Source organism: Platalea leucorodia (genome assembly GCF_965183815.1).
Source record: "Platalea leucorodia genome assembly, chromosome: 2".
Lineage (NCBI taxonomy): Eukaryota > Metazoa > Chordata > Aves > Pelecaniformes > Threskiornithidae > Platalea > Platalea leucorodia.
The window spans coordinates 22,605,266-22,623,307 of record NC_138824.1 but is presented as its reverse complement, the minus strand read 5'-3'; the positions used below and the strand labels follow the sequence as shown (position 1 = coordinate 22,623,307).

Genomic DNA, 18,042 nt, shown 5'->3' with positions numbered 1-18,042 from the left:
GCATGCGCGTGTGGCGGGTGGGAGGTGGCGGGGGCGGAGCCAGGCCCGAGGGGAGCGGGCGGGGGGCGGGGCGCGGGGAGGTGGCGCCGAGGCTGGGGGGCGGGGGGGCGGCCGGGGCCGTCACCCGGCGGCGCTAGGGCCCGGCGGCAGGCGGGGCCGGGCCGGGCCGGGCCGGGCGGGGCGGGCTCGCGCGGTGCTGGCCGCGCGCGGGGCGAGGGGGAGCGAGCCTCTGTGGCGCCGGCGGGGAGCCGCGCGCCCGGCCGGCATCGGGGCGGCCACCGGGGCGGCCACCGGGGCGGCCACCGGGGCTGCGTGCGCCCCGCGGCGGGCGCGGGCGGGGGCGGTGAGGGCTGCCCGGGCTGCCCCCGCCGCCCGCCTCCCCTTCCCTTCCCCTCCTACTCCCGCCCGGCCCAGCCCGGCTCCGCTCGGCTCGGCGCTGCGATTGGGCGGAAGATGGCGCTGGGCGGATGGAAATCCTAATGACCGTCTCCAAAATCGCCTCCGTCTGTACCATGGTGAGTGAGCGAGGGGCCGCGGCCCGGGCCCGGGCGGCCCTCTCCCGCCCTGCCGGCTCCCCGGGGGCGGGGGAAGGGGCCGCGGCCCGGGGCGGGCTGCGGGGGAGGCCGGCTGTGCGCGGCGCCCCGGCGGTGGGCGGCGCGGCGGCGGGGGGGCGGCCGGCCCGGGGCCGGGGATGGGAAGCGGAGCGGGGTTAATCGGCTTTGGGAGGCTCAGCCTCGATCGGCGGAGGCCGGCCGGGGGCGAGGCGGGATCCTGGCCGTGAACGGGGCAGGCGTGCGTGGGGTGGGAGCGCAGCCTTTCCCCGAAGCGTGCCCGCAGCGCCGGGGGAGAGCTTCGGGACGCTGCCTCGCGTGCGGGGCTGCTGCTTGCAAGTAGGCTTTTAGGGCAGGGTTTCTAGAAGCACCCTCCTTCTCCCGATCCACTTCGCAGTTGTCCCCAGCTCTCCAAGCACTTTCCTCCTGCTGTAATTGTGGGGCTGTAATTGCCTCCCTGGGCTGTTAGCAGAGGGGTGCTCCTCTGGTTACCCCGCAAAGTGTCAGCATCCCGCCTGGTGGGTTCAGGCAGGCAGGCTCCGCGCGTTGGCATGCAATTTGCCTTGCTTGCATCGATCCGGGTGCTGGTAGGAGGCTTCTTCCAGCGATTGCTTTTTCATTAGCCTCTCTCTCGATAAATTAGAGCTATGAGCAGATACACAGATGTGATAAGGCTCTCTTGGGGTTTTTTAAAGAGGGGTGGGGAGCTGGGTAGATTCACTGATGGAAGAATGCTGAATTTAAGGAAGAAAATATCCCTTAGTCAGTAGAAGTCACTACATGTCATAGAAGAGATGCGTTGATGGTTCACAGCTGAAGATCTTGCATTTGTGCTCTTTTCTTACCTATTCCATGGCCAAATGAAAGTTCTTGTTCCCAAATCTGTTTCCACAGGGGAAGGGAAGAGATGGTTAAGGGGAAAAATGCACTCTGTCATCTAGTTTGTTCATTTGCTGAACGGGGATTATGACTTATCATAATGTCAACAGTGGGAAGTGCTTACATTTTATATTATTGGAAACTGATTTATGGTTTTCATAAATCTTGCTGCAAAGAGGCTTTAACATCTCAAACAGACATTTCAGAGGTGGCCCATGGGAATCTTGAATGAACGTCTGTAAGCCCATGGGGTGAGATTGCTCAGGTGGTTTTTGATCAGCTGGAGTAATATGTTTTGTGGTATGGGAGATCACATCTTTTCGTTCGGACTTGGAGAGTCTGACTTCTTGAATTCATGAGCCAACATCTTTATATGGCCAAACACTGTAGGACGTACACCATGTGCTTCAGGAGTTTTCATTCTCTGAAGCAGTTAGATTTTAGGTTAGACTGTTGAGGAGTCAATGTGATTGATCCTTGAGCTAGGATCTCGTTTTATTGCAATTCTAGCTAACATGTTTTCACCCACAGCTGACCACTACTAGCCTTTGTGTCAACATAAACTCAGTGCTGGCCTCTTGATTTAGGTCCAGTATGGGACCTCACTTTTCTGCTTCTGGACAGCATAGAAGTTGTAGGTCTGGACTGGCCAAGCAGCTAGTTTAAGCTTATTCTATATGTATGATTATTAGAAATGATATTATGTCATTGACATTATGTCATTGGCATGTAGGTCAATCTCAAAACAGTTTTTTTCAACTAAAAATCTTCTTATGATTAACTAAAGTGTCTATATCCATGAAGCTGAAATTCTGAGGGCAATTAGGTATTATCTGTCCAATCATAGTCGTGTGCACTGAGGTGGATAAAGTCCAGGCATAAGATTTTTCCTGGGCCTTTCTGATGCATGAGCTTTAATAGTACCGTGAGATGGGACAGCTAGCATAGGATACCTGCTGTAAAAGTTTTTTCAGCACTTAATAGATAATATAAGATTGTGCTTAAAAATATTTCAGTAAAGATAGTGTGAAGAAGCACTTGGTATTTATTGTGGAGTTGTTTACAACAATGTGGTTATGGTCAGGCAGGTCTTTTTAATTTCAACAAGAGGCATATACTCACATTTAAGCATATTTTGTTGCAAAATCAAAAAGGAATATAATTGCTGAGTAATACTATTTTTTTTTCTGGCAATTCTTCTTTGTGTCAACCCACTGTTTGATAAACTGCCAGACAACTTCCTAAAAATTCTTAAAAGTTTTTCTTGCCTTTCCCCATGCCTCTTACAAGACCTCTCAGGCTGTTGTTTCTCTTCTTGTGTTTGGTTAGTACAAAACCAGTAACAGGCAATTTTTGTCAAGAGGCAGTTTGTGCCTACGCAAACCTAACATGCGCATACACTTATAATGTGTAACAGAGCAGTCTGTTGAAGAAGCTCTTCCATCGCAGTCCTGCGTTCCATGACTTCCATTTTTGTGTCCAAATTCAAGTTTCGCTTTTACTTACTCACTTATATTTTATGCATTTTATCCTTGTTGTTCAAGCTCTGAATATTAGAAAGCAATATATTACATTTTACAGTACTGGCAGGTTGTGTGGGTACAGCGAAGAGTGATATCCAGTATTTTTGGCTTGTTAGCCACGGTGCCTTTTGAGATGATCTTACAAGAGCACATCCTGTCTGCAAAGGGTTGGTTCTTTTGTAGCCTTATTTAGTTCGTTGATCTATGCTCCAGTGATGGCAGAGCTCTTCCTCTAGTACTGTTGTATCTAGTGTTGTATCCCCTTTGAGCTTCCTTGGACTTCTTTGCTCTACATTACCGCTCCCGTGGTTCCTCGTGCTGTAGTAAGTCTTAATTACATGACTGGTGATTGTGGAAAAGCACTGGAAAATACCTTTGCCCTTGAGTGGTTTAGCCACTGTTCTTGTTGCAAAATGGATGAGGTTAAAAGGTAGAACTTGGCCTTTCACCCTCATCGATGCATTAAACTGCAGTCAAAGGCTTACCTGACTGAATTATATGGGGGTTTTATGCATGGCTGGGGACTGGTAAAGTAACCCATGCTAACTGCAATGAAGGTGTCCCCCAAGCTATACTCCCCATAAAATACAGATTGAATCTAGTACTTCTGACTTTTGTTTCCGTTATCTAGAATCCAGCAAACACTTGTCACCAGTTGAAAAGTATCAAGTCTTATAGTAGCTGAAGTAAAGAGAAGATAGAAATTATCTTTGTAGCTTAAAAGCTACAAAAAGCTGCAAAGACGTCAGTCTCAGACATACAGAAGGAAGTTGTAATGGTAGTAGTACTTGTTTTTCAGCGTTTCTTCTAGAAACTGGTTGATTATGTTAGCACAACGTGAAAAAGTTTAATGACATTTAAAATCTATGCTGATGTAGAAGCTGTAGCCTTAGACGTGAAAATCTTGTCTTCATGTTTCAGATATTTGTCTACGTGTTCCCTTCTCTATCTGCCAGTTTAGCATCTTATATACAGGGTCAGTGTCGCTGAATGTCTTCAGTGACCGATTCAGCCCCCCAACACTGACATCAAATACGGAGTCTGTAGCTAGATGTGGACTGCCTGATGTAACAGTGTGTTCTGCGTGAGAAGCCTGTGCATATCTTAACAATCCAAATTTTTGTTTTGTTTTTGAAAGGAGTAAGACTTGTGGCATCATGCTGAATGGCTGGCTATTGTCCTTTCCCTGCCTGTCTCCTGTCTAAGGGTGCTGTCACCACTGCCCTTTTGCCTGTTTCAGTCACATTTGACAAGGGTGAAGAGGTCTCGGAGGTACTTAAGTTCAAATAAGCGTGTGAGGAAAAAAAGGCAAGCTTGGAGGAAAGAGACCCTGCAAGTGCCCAGCTGAGGGAAGGCTGCAGTGCATCTACCTCGGATGCCGTAGCAGAGAGGCTTTATAAAAACACTGAATTGCAGGAAAATTTTATAACTAACTGTGAGATAGGTATACATATATGGATTTCCTTACTGCTTAAGGAATTCTTTGTTTACAATAGGGTTTTCAAATCTGATTGTGAAATCTGCACTTAATGTAAATTGATGTTTGCCAGAGTTTGCAGTCAGCCAGAAATGGCTATGATGTACTCACTCCTGTTCCTTCTAATTGCACTGATTCCTCTGAAGCACAAATTATAATACTTAACCATTAATTGATGGTCAGGTTAACACATTCCACAGGAAAGTGTACAGAAGACTCATACTGGAAGAAGTGAGAACTGCGAGTTACAGCAAGGAAAGAAAAGTTGTAGAAAAACACAGCTTCAAAGTGAGGAGATGATAGCAACGAGAGCAGAGAAGAGGACTAAAGTAACACAGAGAAAACAGCAGTGTTATGGTATTCCTTTATCCAGCTGACTTGCTCATGTAGCACAGTTGGCAAGAAGGAACATGTGCTGTGCCTCAGCCGCTGCATTTCACTCTGGCATCGTGACCGGCATCCGCCTTGATCAGTGGACCGGAGTGTTCAGGCACGTGTTCTGTTGCGGCGACTCTGTTGCAAGCACGTTAAATTTCGGAGAAGTATTTGTTAGACAGTTGGAGTAAGAGCTTAAACCACAGTAGGGAGGTTCGCTTATCTGTTGGAGTTCTTATCAGGAGAATATTTCGTGATAAATATGACACTAAGACTCATGCATGATTATGACATTTGTCATCATCATTTTTGTAGATGTAACATGCTACAGTATGGTAATAAAAGATGAGTCTGTACATTTGCTCTTTGAAATACTGGGTTTGTGACACTGTGTAGTATACTGATTAATTTAGACAAATTTAGTTTAAATTTACATCAAAATACGAATTTGACTCTAAATTAATATGAAACAAATGTCCAATATGAGACACACAGAAAAAATTCCTGAAGTTGTGTAGCTGTAAAGCAATATTTATACCAGCACAGAGAATTATTTAGTTGGCATATTACTTAGTTGGATAATTTCAATTATATAAACATTCCTTTTTCTTTTTACCTGTATGTATACAGTTCTAAGCACAAAGAAACAATGAAACGCAAACTTGGGAATCTAGTCTTGCCAACAGAATTTTTAGCTGTGTCAGTGGGAATAACTGATCCTATTACTAGAAAAGCTTATATTTAGATTGGTCATTTATATAGTCTTTGTATTTACTTTTTAAGCTACTGAGGCAGCTAATTTGCATTCAAACTTCTAGGAATGATTCTGTAAAAATGTGGCAAAAGAATGTCTGTCCAATAATTGATATTGTCTACTTTTCTCTTTCAAATTTGTTGAAGAAAAGAGGTGTATAAAAGCCCTGTATAGGGGGGTAACTTCTTTTCCCTAGCTTAGGAAGTTTGCTAAAGTTAGTTGCTTTTAGCAAATGATTCATTTCAATAAGGTCTATCTGATCTTTCAGTTGAGGGGGAAAAAAAAAATCTGGAACTTTTTGTAGTGTAGAACCAGAATGGTGTGTTAATATAAGTAGACCAGAACTGGAAAACGTTTTTACCATTTTTCATAAACTCAAGTTCTTTTTATAATTCCATGAAAATGGGAAATTATAAAAGCAACATACTTTTTATGAAACAGGAGTTATGTGGGTTGAAAAAGCACGTGAAACACACCACAGCGTGCAGTTTATCAACAAAAGTGGTTGAGCAAATGCATTCTTTTTTTTTCTTTTTTTTCTGCCCCTCTGCATTTTGGGTGATTAGGTAAGTCTGATTTTTCTTAAAGATTAATATAATGCTTATAACTGTCTGTACTTTTTAGGCAGTGAAAGCTTTCTAAGGTCACCATCAGATCCTCTTTTAAATACATCTCACAGATTTCCTATCTTGTCTGCTAGTGTAATTCAGCCTTTAACTAAAAGTCTTTGAAGGTAATAGTTTTGATCTTTTGGGACCCCACTCAATAAGTGTCATTATGAGATGTGTTGCACCAATGCTGTTGAAAATCCAGCTGATCGGAGGAAACGGAAGCAACGGCACCTGATATCATAAACAGCGTTACCCCAGGAATTTTCTGGAATTATACAGTATAAATACGACTTATCTTGTTGGCAGTGTATTGGGTGGCAACGTTTTGGTAGGGGGGGGCTACAGGGGTGGCTTCTGTGAGAAGCTGCTAGAAGCTTCCCCCATGCCCGATAGAGCCAATGCCAGCCGGCTCCAAGACGGACCCACCACTGGCCAAGGCCAAGCCCATCAGCGACGGTGGTAGCACCTCTGGGATAACACATTGAAGAAGGGGGAGGGCAAAAACCCTGCGCAATTGCAGTCGGAGAGATGAGTGAGAACATGTGAGAGGAACAACCCTGCAGACACCAAGGCCAGTGAAGAAGGATGGGAGGAGGTGCTCCGGGCACCAGAGCAGAGATTCCCCTGCAGCCCCTGGGGAAGACCATGGTGAGGCAGGCTGTCCCCCTGCAGCCCATGGAGGTCCACGGTGGAGCAGATATCCACCTGCAGCCCGTGGAGGAACCTATGCTGGAGCAGGTGGATGCTCGAAGGAGGCTGTGACCCCATGTGAGCCTGCGCTGGAGCAGGCTCCTGGCAGGACCTGTGGACCGTGGAGAGAGGAGCCCAGGCTGGAGCAGGTTTGCTGGCAGGACTTGTGACCCCGTGGGGGACCCACGCTGGAGCAGTTCGTGAAGAACAGCAGCCCGTGGGAAGGACTCAGGTTGGAGAAGTTCATGGAGGACTGTCTCCTGTGGGAGGGACCCCACGCTGGAGCAGGGGAAGAGTGTGAGGGGTCCTCCCCCTGAGGAGGAAGGAGCGGCAGAGGCAACGTGTGATGAACTGACCGCAACCCCCATTCTCCGTCCCCCGGTGCTGCTCGGGGGGAGGAGGCAGAGAAAATTGGCAGTGAGGCTGAGCCCAGGAAGAAGTGAGGGGTGGTGGGAAGGTGTTTTAAGATTTGGGTTTATTTCTCATTATCCTACTCTGAGTTGATTGGCAATAAATTAAATTCATTTTTCTCCAAGTGGAGTCTGTTTTGCCCATGACGGTAATTGCTGAGTGATCTCCCTGTCCTTATCTCGACCCACGAGCCTTTCATTGTATTTTTCTCCCCCTGTCCAGCTGAGGAGGGGAGTGATAGAGCGGCTTTGGTGGGCACCTGGCATCCAACCAGGGTTAACCCACCACAGCAGTATTTTAGTTTTTAGCAGTATGATTTCATTCTGTATTGGGCGAGTAGTAGACAAGTCCATTTCAAGTCTGGCAGCAGTTGGGGAAGAATTGTAAAAGCATCATTACATCTTTTTGTGCTTTGAAGGTTCATTCCACAAAGGAGCCAAGCCCAGAGCCCTAATTCTCCAAGTCTCAGCTTAATATGTGAGAGTAACTTATCTTTCTTTGACTTCAGTATTCAAAACAGAAGGAAGTATGACTATATCTAGTTGCTGTGAGGGAAAATATGTTGTGTATGCTTAGTGGGTCTCAAAAAGATGGGTGTCGTAGACATACCAAATGTGCAGTGAAGGTAATTTTGTACTATGCTATCATTTTCCTTACCCAGGCAGAGATGTTTTTCCTTTGTACTCAATAAAAAAACTTTTGTCTTAGCTGCACATGATTAGAATATACAGGACTATGTCTTAAACTAATTAGTTAAGAAAATAACTCTATTTGTAAGTGTTTTAAAAATATGAACTGAAACTATCCATGTATTTCATAGTTAGGTTATCAAGTTGTGTATTACTAATGCATGTTCTTTTGCAATTAAATGAACAACAGGGATTATTGAATCTCACTCAGCATATTTCACTTCTGCTTCCTGGGCTAGAAACAGTATCAAAAGCAATGTGTTTCCATTTTGACTGCAGTCGAAACAACAGCTATAAACTGATTTAATATAGCTATTCTGTTTGCTCCTAATCCTGATTCATATAAATACATGGAAAAGTAGGAGTTCACATATTCTGATAAAACATAACTGGAAGAGTAGAACTACGTATTTCTTCTTTAACAGAAGATTCCATCAGTCATGGTGCATTCATTAGTGTAGGCTATGAAATTCTGTATACCTTCACTAGTGGCACAGACAAGGAAGAGTCTTGTAATACAAGCCATAAAAAAGTGAAAGCACTGGTAAATGAGTGCTTCTATACTGAGATTTATTTTTGCTAATTATAAATTACATTAATTTTACACTTGTAATGTTTTATTCTTGTTCAGGAAAACATTCCTATTCCTGGTTACTGAATTTCCCTTTTACTTGTAATGCCCTTCTGTCACTAGGAGGAAAAAAAGTTCTGTTTTGTGTGTTTTGTTGTTGTTGTTCAGTTACGTATAGCTAGGGTCGTGTTTAAAAAATTGGGCTTACATATACCTTTGCGACATGGTTTAGTTATGTGAGTCACCTTTTATCTTTATTGTTCCTTGCTTCTTGAGGGCATTATAGGGAAGGATCTAGCATAGCGCACGTGTGAAGGGAGAAATGGATCTTCAGAATTTTGACAACCAATGTAAGTTTTGAGATAAGAAATTTCTTTTTAAGGTGAAATTTTTGGTTTTACTCAGGAAATTTACAAATAAAGCTAAAGGAGAAAGCTGTTACAGCAGACTACTGAAAAGATGACCCACCAAGTTATCAACTGATATTTATTCTAGCAAGGGATCAAACGCCCCTATCCCATCCCAGTAAGACTAACACCAGTGTAATCTTCAAAGCACATTAGACTGGTTATGAATCAAGTCTTTGTAAGAGAAATGCTGCCTTCTAGGTTGGATGATAACAAGAAGGTAGGACACTTTAAAACTGCAATTGTTTGCCTGCTTGCTGACATGTTTTTAGACAGTATTTTTAATATAGGGTGGCTTTTTTTTTTTTCTTTAGACAAGTGCTGGGTGCATTTTCGTTAGTGTTTTAGTTCAGGTAAGGTGTGTGCAATTCTGAAGTGATTCTCCCAGGCATCCCAATTTACCATACTTTGCTTTGCATCTTGGAGTGGTCTTAGAGTGCACAAATTAGATTCCTTTTGGAGGAAACTAAACCAAGCAACATAGTTCAGCTGCAGCTGGGTGTTCAGTCACAGAGCCAGCCTAGAACTAATCTGGCAAAAACCCTCTGAAACCCAAAATGTTTATGTCAGGTCATAAGCACCAACTGTTTTGCTTTACAGATTGGCTCCAATTAGCTCATCCATATGTTAGCCGTCAGCGTGTCTCAGGAGTACTAGTTCGACATGCAGCACCACAGTAGTGTGACCTCTGAGGCAGTGAGAAAAGGCAATAATGAAAGTGGAAATGGCATTTAGCGATATTATTGCTTTAGCAAGTGAAAAACTAAACAAACAAAAAACCCCATCATATGTCTGCACTTTATATTTTTTTTCCTCTTTTCCATTGAAATGTACAATGTCAGGGTTTTTTAGTTTATTTTAGAACTTTGGGAGAATGTGTATCTGTAAAACTTGAAGATCAGGAAAATTCAACTGTACTTAATTAAAAGATACTACACCTTCCTCTCCCAGTGTGTTTTCTGGGCTTTGATTCCACTAAACTGAAATAAACCACTCATTTCGTCAATGTTCAATGTGTTAATTTATAGAAACCTCGAGCTCTTTTGAAAATAAAAGTTGAGAAACTTAATTAAGGGCCTCCCATGGTAAACACAGATTCTTATCCCATCATTAAGAAATTAGCATCTAAGGGGATCTTTGATAAATCCAATAATATAGCCTTTTTCTTTAACTTGGTGGGGGAGATAAGCAATAAATGTTCAACTGATTTGAACATGGTTAAACTGAGATTACTCATGATTTTTCTCGTATCAGTTTGAAGTTAAACACAGGATGAAGTGTACAGCTTTACACCTAACTTCCATTATGTGTGAAAACACTCTTTTATAATCATTGATATTTTAACATTGTTTCCAGAATTATTTTCAATAACGAATAAAAGTTAAGCAAATCTGGATTTCATATTGTGTTCCTGTATACACACCTTAGCTGCTGAACTTTCCACTTTATAAACCTATATTGCGGTAACCATGACAAATATGTGTTCTGTATGCCTGTCTAAATCTCTGTGCTGGAAGGCAGGTAACGTAAGGCAGCGTTTGGTGATGTATGGGTTTTATACTAGTATGACGCAAAAACTGGTAAATGCCAGTACTATTGCAATATTAGCTTTTCTGGACTTCTGTTGTGCCTCTGTTCCTTCCCACTTCTGGGTAATGACCTTGCGTGCTTCTGACCAGACGGGCAGGGAAACTGGAGGTGGGTGTACGGACCAAAGTTGATGATGTCCCTTTCTGTCCCCTGCACAATGTCAAAGCCAAGTTGCTGTGTGGGGACTGAGCTCCTATTGTATGGGTTGTTCCGTGAGCCCCAAAAAAGAGAGGTTCATTTTGGGATCTTCCCACATCCCAGTTCAGTGGCAGAGGAAGCAATTCTATACTGTGCAGCATACATCAGAGACTGAAATCTCCCAAGTGTAGATCCCAAGCCCAGTAAGTCCATCTTGGCGGATGGAAAGAGATAGATAGAGTCCACTTCTGCCTTAAACCTCTGCTGTCCTCTTGTCCAAAAGATGATGTGGTACCGTAATAGTTGGTGGTGTCGCAGTGCTTCCCCTCTGCATCTGTATTTGCGTAATGGAAGGGTCAGCTGGGGCTGATAATGTGTACTGTAATGCTGAACGGGAAGCCTTTTGTAGCAAGGGGTAGTTAGTTAGGTTTTAAAATAGCTTTTACAGGTCAGGTGTGAACGTGCATTTTAGCATACTCTTTCAAGCCCTTGCTGCATACTAAGTTTTCACTCTCTGCAACCAACACGCTGTGCACAGTATAAATGATTAGTTTGGGGGGAGGAGTAACATCCTTCATGACAGACAAAAAGAGCGCTGTAGAGGGAAGTCTTAAGTAGCTTGAGGGTTTTTATATTGGTGTAAAATGTCCATGCTGGTTTGTAGTAATAAAACATTCATAAACGACTGCATTCAAACACAGATAATGCTGTGCTTTGAAATCATGTGAAAGTCTAAGCCTTGAATGAAACAGCCTTGAATAATCAGAAAACCATAACTATATTAGAGTATCTTGGCATGGCTTTCTCATTGCCAAGTCAGGATCTTTATTGTGCTAGAAAACAGTGTTCAGGTCTGTACAAAACAGAAACATCAATGTTTATACAATAATATTTTTCCTTCCAAAGATAGAATAAAGCAGCTACTCCACCCTAGCTTCGAAAAGAGAAAGAATTTTCTAAAAGCCTGCTCTTGAATGTATTTGTTTTTAAAGAAGTAGAGATTTTAACAATAGGGTAAAAAGGCCTCCACAGGTCCTTTTTTCTAGTTTATTTGTAAATAATATCCACCTTGCCAGAGCTTGTGGGAGTGTTTCAATAAGGCTGCAAAACTAAATATTCAGAAGTTGTGGAGTGCTTTAATCTTAAATGAGGGGTTTTTGGCAAGGATAAATGACCCTTTTCCTTACCACCACCATCACCATTTGAGAATGGCTTCTAAAGTCGTAAGCCCTGCAGCCAAATCACCAGTAAAGGAGAGGCTTTAGGATATGACTGATGAAAAAGCAGCTGGGGCTGTGTTGTTAATGGAGCAGAGCTGTACTGTCTCGAGCGTGGAGTTACACTATCTTTTGCTCTATTCTAGTTAAAGTTGTTACCTCCTAATGGGCCTTTGACCATGTTTCCAGTTTCAGAACTACTAAGCTAGACTGCGTAACCACTCTTAAGTTTTGCAGTACCACAATCACATCATGGCAGATACCACATAATGGACTTCCATTTCGATTTCATACATTTTGATTCAGTCCTAATTTTAATTCTATCCCCCTTCCCCCTATCTGTAATTAATCTGTGAAATCCTGTGTGCTGTTTTAATTTGATGTTATTGTTGTAATGTCCAGGGCTATTTGCTAAATCTTTGGTGTAAAGGAAGAACTTGTGGGAATGAATCGCATCTGTTTTTAAGATTCTTTGCTGTATACTATGTGCTATTTTAGCTTCACTTAGGCCTGACTTTAGGCTGGAATATTCATGCTCATGTGTTAGTTTGATAGAGGAGATATATATAGATATATAGAGAGATATATATCAGTGTTGTACACAACAAAAGGGATCTAGAGTTGGATCCACTTGCTTTACTCTAAAAGCAATCAGTGTAAGAGCTCATAGAAGGCTAGGGGTTTTTTTTGTTGTCTGAATTTTCGAGCGCAGAGGTTTTTCTGTCTCTAAATAAAACCCCTCTCTGTCCTTTGAAACCCAGTGTTTATTGCACCAGTTCAGTCAACAGTCTACAGGGTGCAGAACCACAGAGTAATCAAAGTTACCTTCTCTGACTTCTTTTTGAGGATCAGACCCAACAGAGATGTTGGGCAAAGGCTGCAGCATTTGTAATGCACACCAGCACTAGCTGTACCATGTTGTCTTTTAATTTTACAAAATTCAAGGTATTTAGCAAAGCACTTTGAATGTTTTGTATTTTCAGTATAAGTGTAATGGACCAGTCTCTTTGCTTCCTATGAACAATCTGCATTTCTTAACTTTCTGAAGTGTGCCACACAGTATGAAAATTACACTTGTTAAGAGGAGCTCACCATTTGGCCTTGTATCACCTGCTTTGCAATACTATATTAATGCAATTGTTATTAAAGAAGCTCCACTCTGAAAATAATAAATACAGAACATCAAAACAGTGTAATTACATGAAAATACATGAAAATGATATAACTTACTTTGAGAAGTTTTTGAACAGAGCATATTTGGAAACACATATCTCCAAGGTATTTTGGATTATGTTGAAATAATTTTCTTGTGGTGGAAGAGTGTTGGGTTCTTTATTATAAGTATGTAGGTATTCAGTTATGGCACAGAAGACTTGCTGTCTGCTTTAAGACCTGTGTGAAATGGTTTTGTGGACAATCTAGACATCCTGAAACTGCAAATCAACAGGGAACTCAAATGGTGGATTTTTCTGCATTCATGGCTAATATTATCCTGCCTCCGAGCTTGTCTTTGCATTAAGCAATAGACTAACTAAACAAGTTTGGTTAATTTGCCACGTATGATTGTTGAGCTGGGTCACAAACTCCACTTTCTCCCCCCTCCTCCAGGGTACAGACAGGAAGGTGTTTCATCCATTTTCAATATTTAGTCACTCATTCATTTTTGTTTTCCTCCCTCCTGACTACAGAGAGGTTCTGTGTAAGTAAGTTTAGTAACCCTGAAGTCTTATGGTCTGAGATCTGAAGATACTGATTTGGTGTTAGCAAGGTCTGTAGTTGTGACCAGGGGTTTTGGGGGTTTTTTTTGGTTGGTTGGTTTTGGTCATTTATCCTTGCCAAAAAACGTTACTTTTTTTTCTCGACTAGTTAAATTCCCTGTGTACATAGCTGCAACACTAATATTTTGCTGCTTTTGATTTTTCTAGGGCGCCAATGCCTCAGCTTTGGAGAAAGAGATTGGTCCAGAACAATTTCCAGTCAATGAGCACTATTTTGGTTTGGTTAATGTAAGTTTCAGTCCATAACTTCATTGCTTTGAAATGCCACCAGTGGATTTGTTAAATTACAGGACTGCGACTGAGTAAATAATTAAAACACTGAAAGATATAATCAGTGAATATACACACTTACTGAAATGTGTTCCAATATTCAATGTATTTGTTGCAATATGCTACTGAAATAATTGTCGAAATTGGACTGTATATTTAATACTTTGTTTCTTTTTACTAATTGTAGGGTATTTTTTAAATCACTTTCTTGCTATTAAAATGTATAAGTAAAAAAAAAAAAAAGCTGTTTAAAATATGTAGGTTGAAGTTCATCATATGCCAATCTAAGTGAATAAATACAGTACCAGAAAAAAATCTGTGAAAGACTGTTGATGATATGAAGTGTTCACATCTGGTATTTGTATTAAGATTTAAAAAAAATACTCAGCCCAAAGGGGAAAGCAATGGTGGAAAAACATACTGAATTGTTGGAGTCAATCGTTAGTTTTAAGGAATAACTGAAATTTTAATTTCTGGTATTACCCATGAAAAGTATATCTTATTAGAAATTGTGTTATTCTGAAATGAAATATTAAATGATTTTCTTTATTGGGGCTTCAGAAAGTACATATTTAAACCAAATTGATTTATGAAGAGCTATCGTCTTGCATTTCTTAATGAAGCTAATTACTTTTAGTGCTGTCCTGCTACTATAACATATGTCTCTACCTCTAGGTTCTTAGCACTGACATGGTTCAAGAGTCTGCAGTCCGAGTATACACTGTACAGTCAGTAAACACTCTTACTGATAAGCTGACTTACGTGCATCTCAAATGCCATGACTTAAATAAGTGATTTTTCCTTTCTCATTGAAGTTGAAATACCTTCAAAATGATGCGTTGTTTCTCTGAAAAGAGGAAATGCAGTAGTTCAACTGTTGATAGTTCTGTAGCAGCGCTTAGGCTTTCCATCAAAGCTGTTCTTGTCTTTTCTCAAATCTGTTATTCTGTTGACAGGTAACCTGTTTTCCTAATTTCTTGTCCAAGTCCAGAGAGGATTTAAGACTTAACAGTAAAGTTGTATTGTACGCCTAATCTTGAAGTTTTACATATTTTGTACCCCTAAGAAAAGTTTCAGTAAAGGACAATCTTCCTAATATATATGATGAATATCAACAAATTCTGGCTTTCTGTAGTCCAGAGGGAGTAGGAAATTTGAGGGTAGATCTGTCTTTAAGTCATTGCCCTCAACCATACACATAAGAGGCAGGTATCTAAGGTATCTCAGAGTGCTCTTAACTTTCTGTGTAGTACAGGAATGTTGCTTATTTTAGCTTCAAACAATTAAGTTTTATGGACCAAAATTCTTTGAATTGTACCAAATAGTGAAATGGGATTCTGTTATATCTATGGCACACTGGTGCTCTGTTTTTCAGGTACAATGGTTGGCTAAGGAAATTCAGTCATATTGTTGCTTGGATGGTTTTCAGATCTGTTATACACAGTACGTATATGCCATAAATGTGTAATAAGCTTGCAGAATTTAAATCTATCAGGAAAAGGAAAGGTAGTGACTTCTTCATTAGCAAACTATGGCCGGTGGCCTTAAGGAAGTATGACAGAGCTAATGATAATTAAAAGAAATATTAGATAATAAGAGTACTATTAGATTGAGAAATGATAGAAATCACAATTTTTGCCTTCATTGATTTCTCTAATTGTTTTATAGCAATTACAAGAAGTTAAGCTCTTAGAGGTTCATTAACATTTACTGCTAAGTTTTTCTGATTTGTTTATCGATTTTGTTTGTCCTAACTTTGTCCAGAATAATGGAAAAAATGGAGATAATGTGGAAATCAATAGCTCTCTTCTAACTGTGTGATGGCTAGCCATTTGAGATGTCTTGAATGCAGGACAGGGTTTTAGATAAAGATGACAATTCTGAAATGGAGATCTGTCAATGATGAATGTAGTGTTTATCCAGAGGTAGTGTAAGAGAAGAGGAGGTAGAAGCACTATCTTATCTCCTCTCCAGCTTTGTGGTGGAATCTAGGGATTATTCAGGGGATGTGCTGAAAGAACAATTTGAGAGGTAAAAGAATTAAGAAAGGGCAATTATGGGAAGCATATGGAAGACCAGACGGTTGATGGGATGTTTGATTCTGTCAATGAAAGCTCTAAATGGAAAATTCATCTTAGGCTTGAAAGGACAACACCATTCACTAAATCAGCAGGAAATATTTAAGATACATGGTAAGTCAAAAATGTTAGTAGTATGATGTCCCATGCACATGGACAATCAGGAACATCAAGTCTGCCTATCATTCTTCTTTCCCTCTACAGTGTAGTAATGCAAACTAATTAAATCTATGTGCTTCACAAATTAAATCAATTATTTTATCCAATGAGTATGAAATAATGAACATTTTTAATCTCATAAGAGCTACTCTGGTAGCTCTTCAGCAGTTTACCAGACTTCTAGAGCAGAAAGTTTGGTTATTCAGTCTCTTGCAATGGATCTGTGTGTTTTGGAGAAATCCTGTTTATTGGCGTGGCCCATTGCAACAAATAAACGTTGTCAGAGCTGCCAACGCATGACAACCGGGAGGAATCATAGTGCTGCACAACGGCAGTGTTCTAAGCAGATCTAAGTTCTTGTAGATCTCTTGTTTGGTTTTGTAGATCTGTGGGGTTCAACAACCAAGTTTCTTCCCAGTTGTATGTTGCATCAGAAGAGTAAACTATAAGGCTATAAGCCTTAGTGAGTGTGTGGCATTTTTGTTGCAACTTCCCCGATTGTCTCGTTTTTTTTTTGTTTTTTTTTATTTCCACACAGGTTCAAGTGTTGTAACTTTGATTTCGGAATTAAAAAAAAAAAGATGTGTGTGGGAAGCATACAGAGTGCAGTATTTTTGTGAAAGGAAATAATCTCATTTCTCAGAATTTAGAACAGAAGAACAATATGAACTGAAAGAAAGAGCAAATTTGGATTTTTACTCTTCTTAGATATGCACATCTTAAGGTGATCCTCACAGAAACAAGGAGGCAAGCAGTAAACCAGTTGAAAACATAGGTTAAAATAACTCTACTCTATATAGTCTCTGTTACCTTCCCCTGAATGAGATAGAGGTAGCCTGTACAGCTTGACAGTTAAAGATATAAAATTACAGTTGCAGTCTTTCTTAGAGTTTTATACTGTTATTCTGAGGCAGACTTAACAAGCATTTCATTTTCCTACAGTTATATTTTGAATGAAGCTAGCTAATTTCTCAAACTAGCTAAATATCCTTCTTGTTTTGAATAGTTTAATGGGCTTCCACTGCTGTGTATTTTCATATTTCAGAGTGGTGTTGGAGTGTTTACACTGTCACTACAAAACATACAGATTAGGGTGGCAAACTTCTTATTATACAGTGCAGTGCGTGCGCATCTTCTTACAAGCGTTATGCTTCTGAGGCAGTGCTAACTATCAAGTGAGAGGAGAAGGAAGGCGTCTGTCGGCCAGGTTAGCAGGAGAGATGAGTATTGAAGAAGCAGAATTAGAAAGCCAAGTGTAGGTGTTCAGTAGGAGGTAGGAGGATGGGGAGACTAGAGCAAGGTCTTGGCGTTTTCTAAATGAGAGGTGTGCTTTTGTATTGGAGTCAAAGATGGGAAGTAAAGCAATTATGGTGGTAAAACCAGCATTTATTCATGTAACAAATATCCTATTTGCTTAGTCTAGAAACCTCCCACCTTTTCCCCCTTGTTGTTTAGTACATATGCCATTATAATTTTTTAATGACTGAAAGCTTTTATTTTAAAAAGAGTTTAGGTTTTGAAGTGGAGATTGATGCTTTAGATATAAAACAAACATGAACTAATTACAGTTTCTTCAGGAGTTTGTTTTCAAACTCTTCAATTGCCTACTGTCTTTCTGAATTTGGTTGAAGAAAACCTTTTATGAACTTAATCTGCTTGCTTTTATTTCATATCCACAGGCATGTAGGTTAACATACATTCATATTAAATTAATCTCCTGAATTTTGCTCAGTGTTCTGAGTACTCTGTTGCTTCATATTGTGGTCGTCTCTCACTGCATGTTAGCCATTATAATTAATTTCTCATCAGACTGTTCATTTTTAAAATGGGAATGTTATGAAATTTCTAATTTGCTGCCTTTTCATCTTTTGACA

The 18,042-nt window shown here is 40.9% G+C and overlaps 1 protein-coding gene across 6 annotated transcripts in view; it reads left to right on the top strand.

Moving 5' to 3' along the window:
- Positions 1–314: 314 nt before the first annotated feature.
- The window catches only part of USP12 (ubiquitin specific peptidase 12), a 44,377-nt gene continuing 26,649 nt past the window's right edge, over positions 315–18,042 (top strand). For 5 of the 6 annotated variants that reach the window (XR_014227391.1, XR_014227392.1, XM_082303814.1 and 2 more), the window contains exons 1-2: positions 315–515; positions 13,809–13,889. Coding sequence is in view for 4 of the 6 variants with exons in the window: in XM_082303814.1 (XP_082159940.1) it covers positions 468–515; positions 13,809–13,889 (129 nt within the window). In the remaining 2 variants the exon portion in view is untranslated. The remainder of the gene's footprint in view (positions 516–13,808; positions 13,890–18,042) is intronic. The other variant, XM_082303815.1, reaches the window with a different exon arrangement.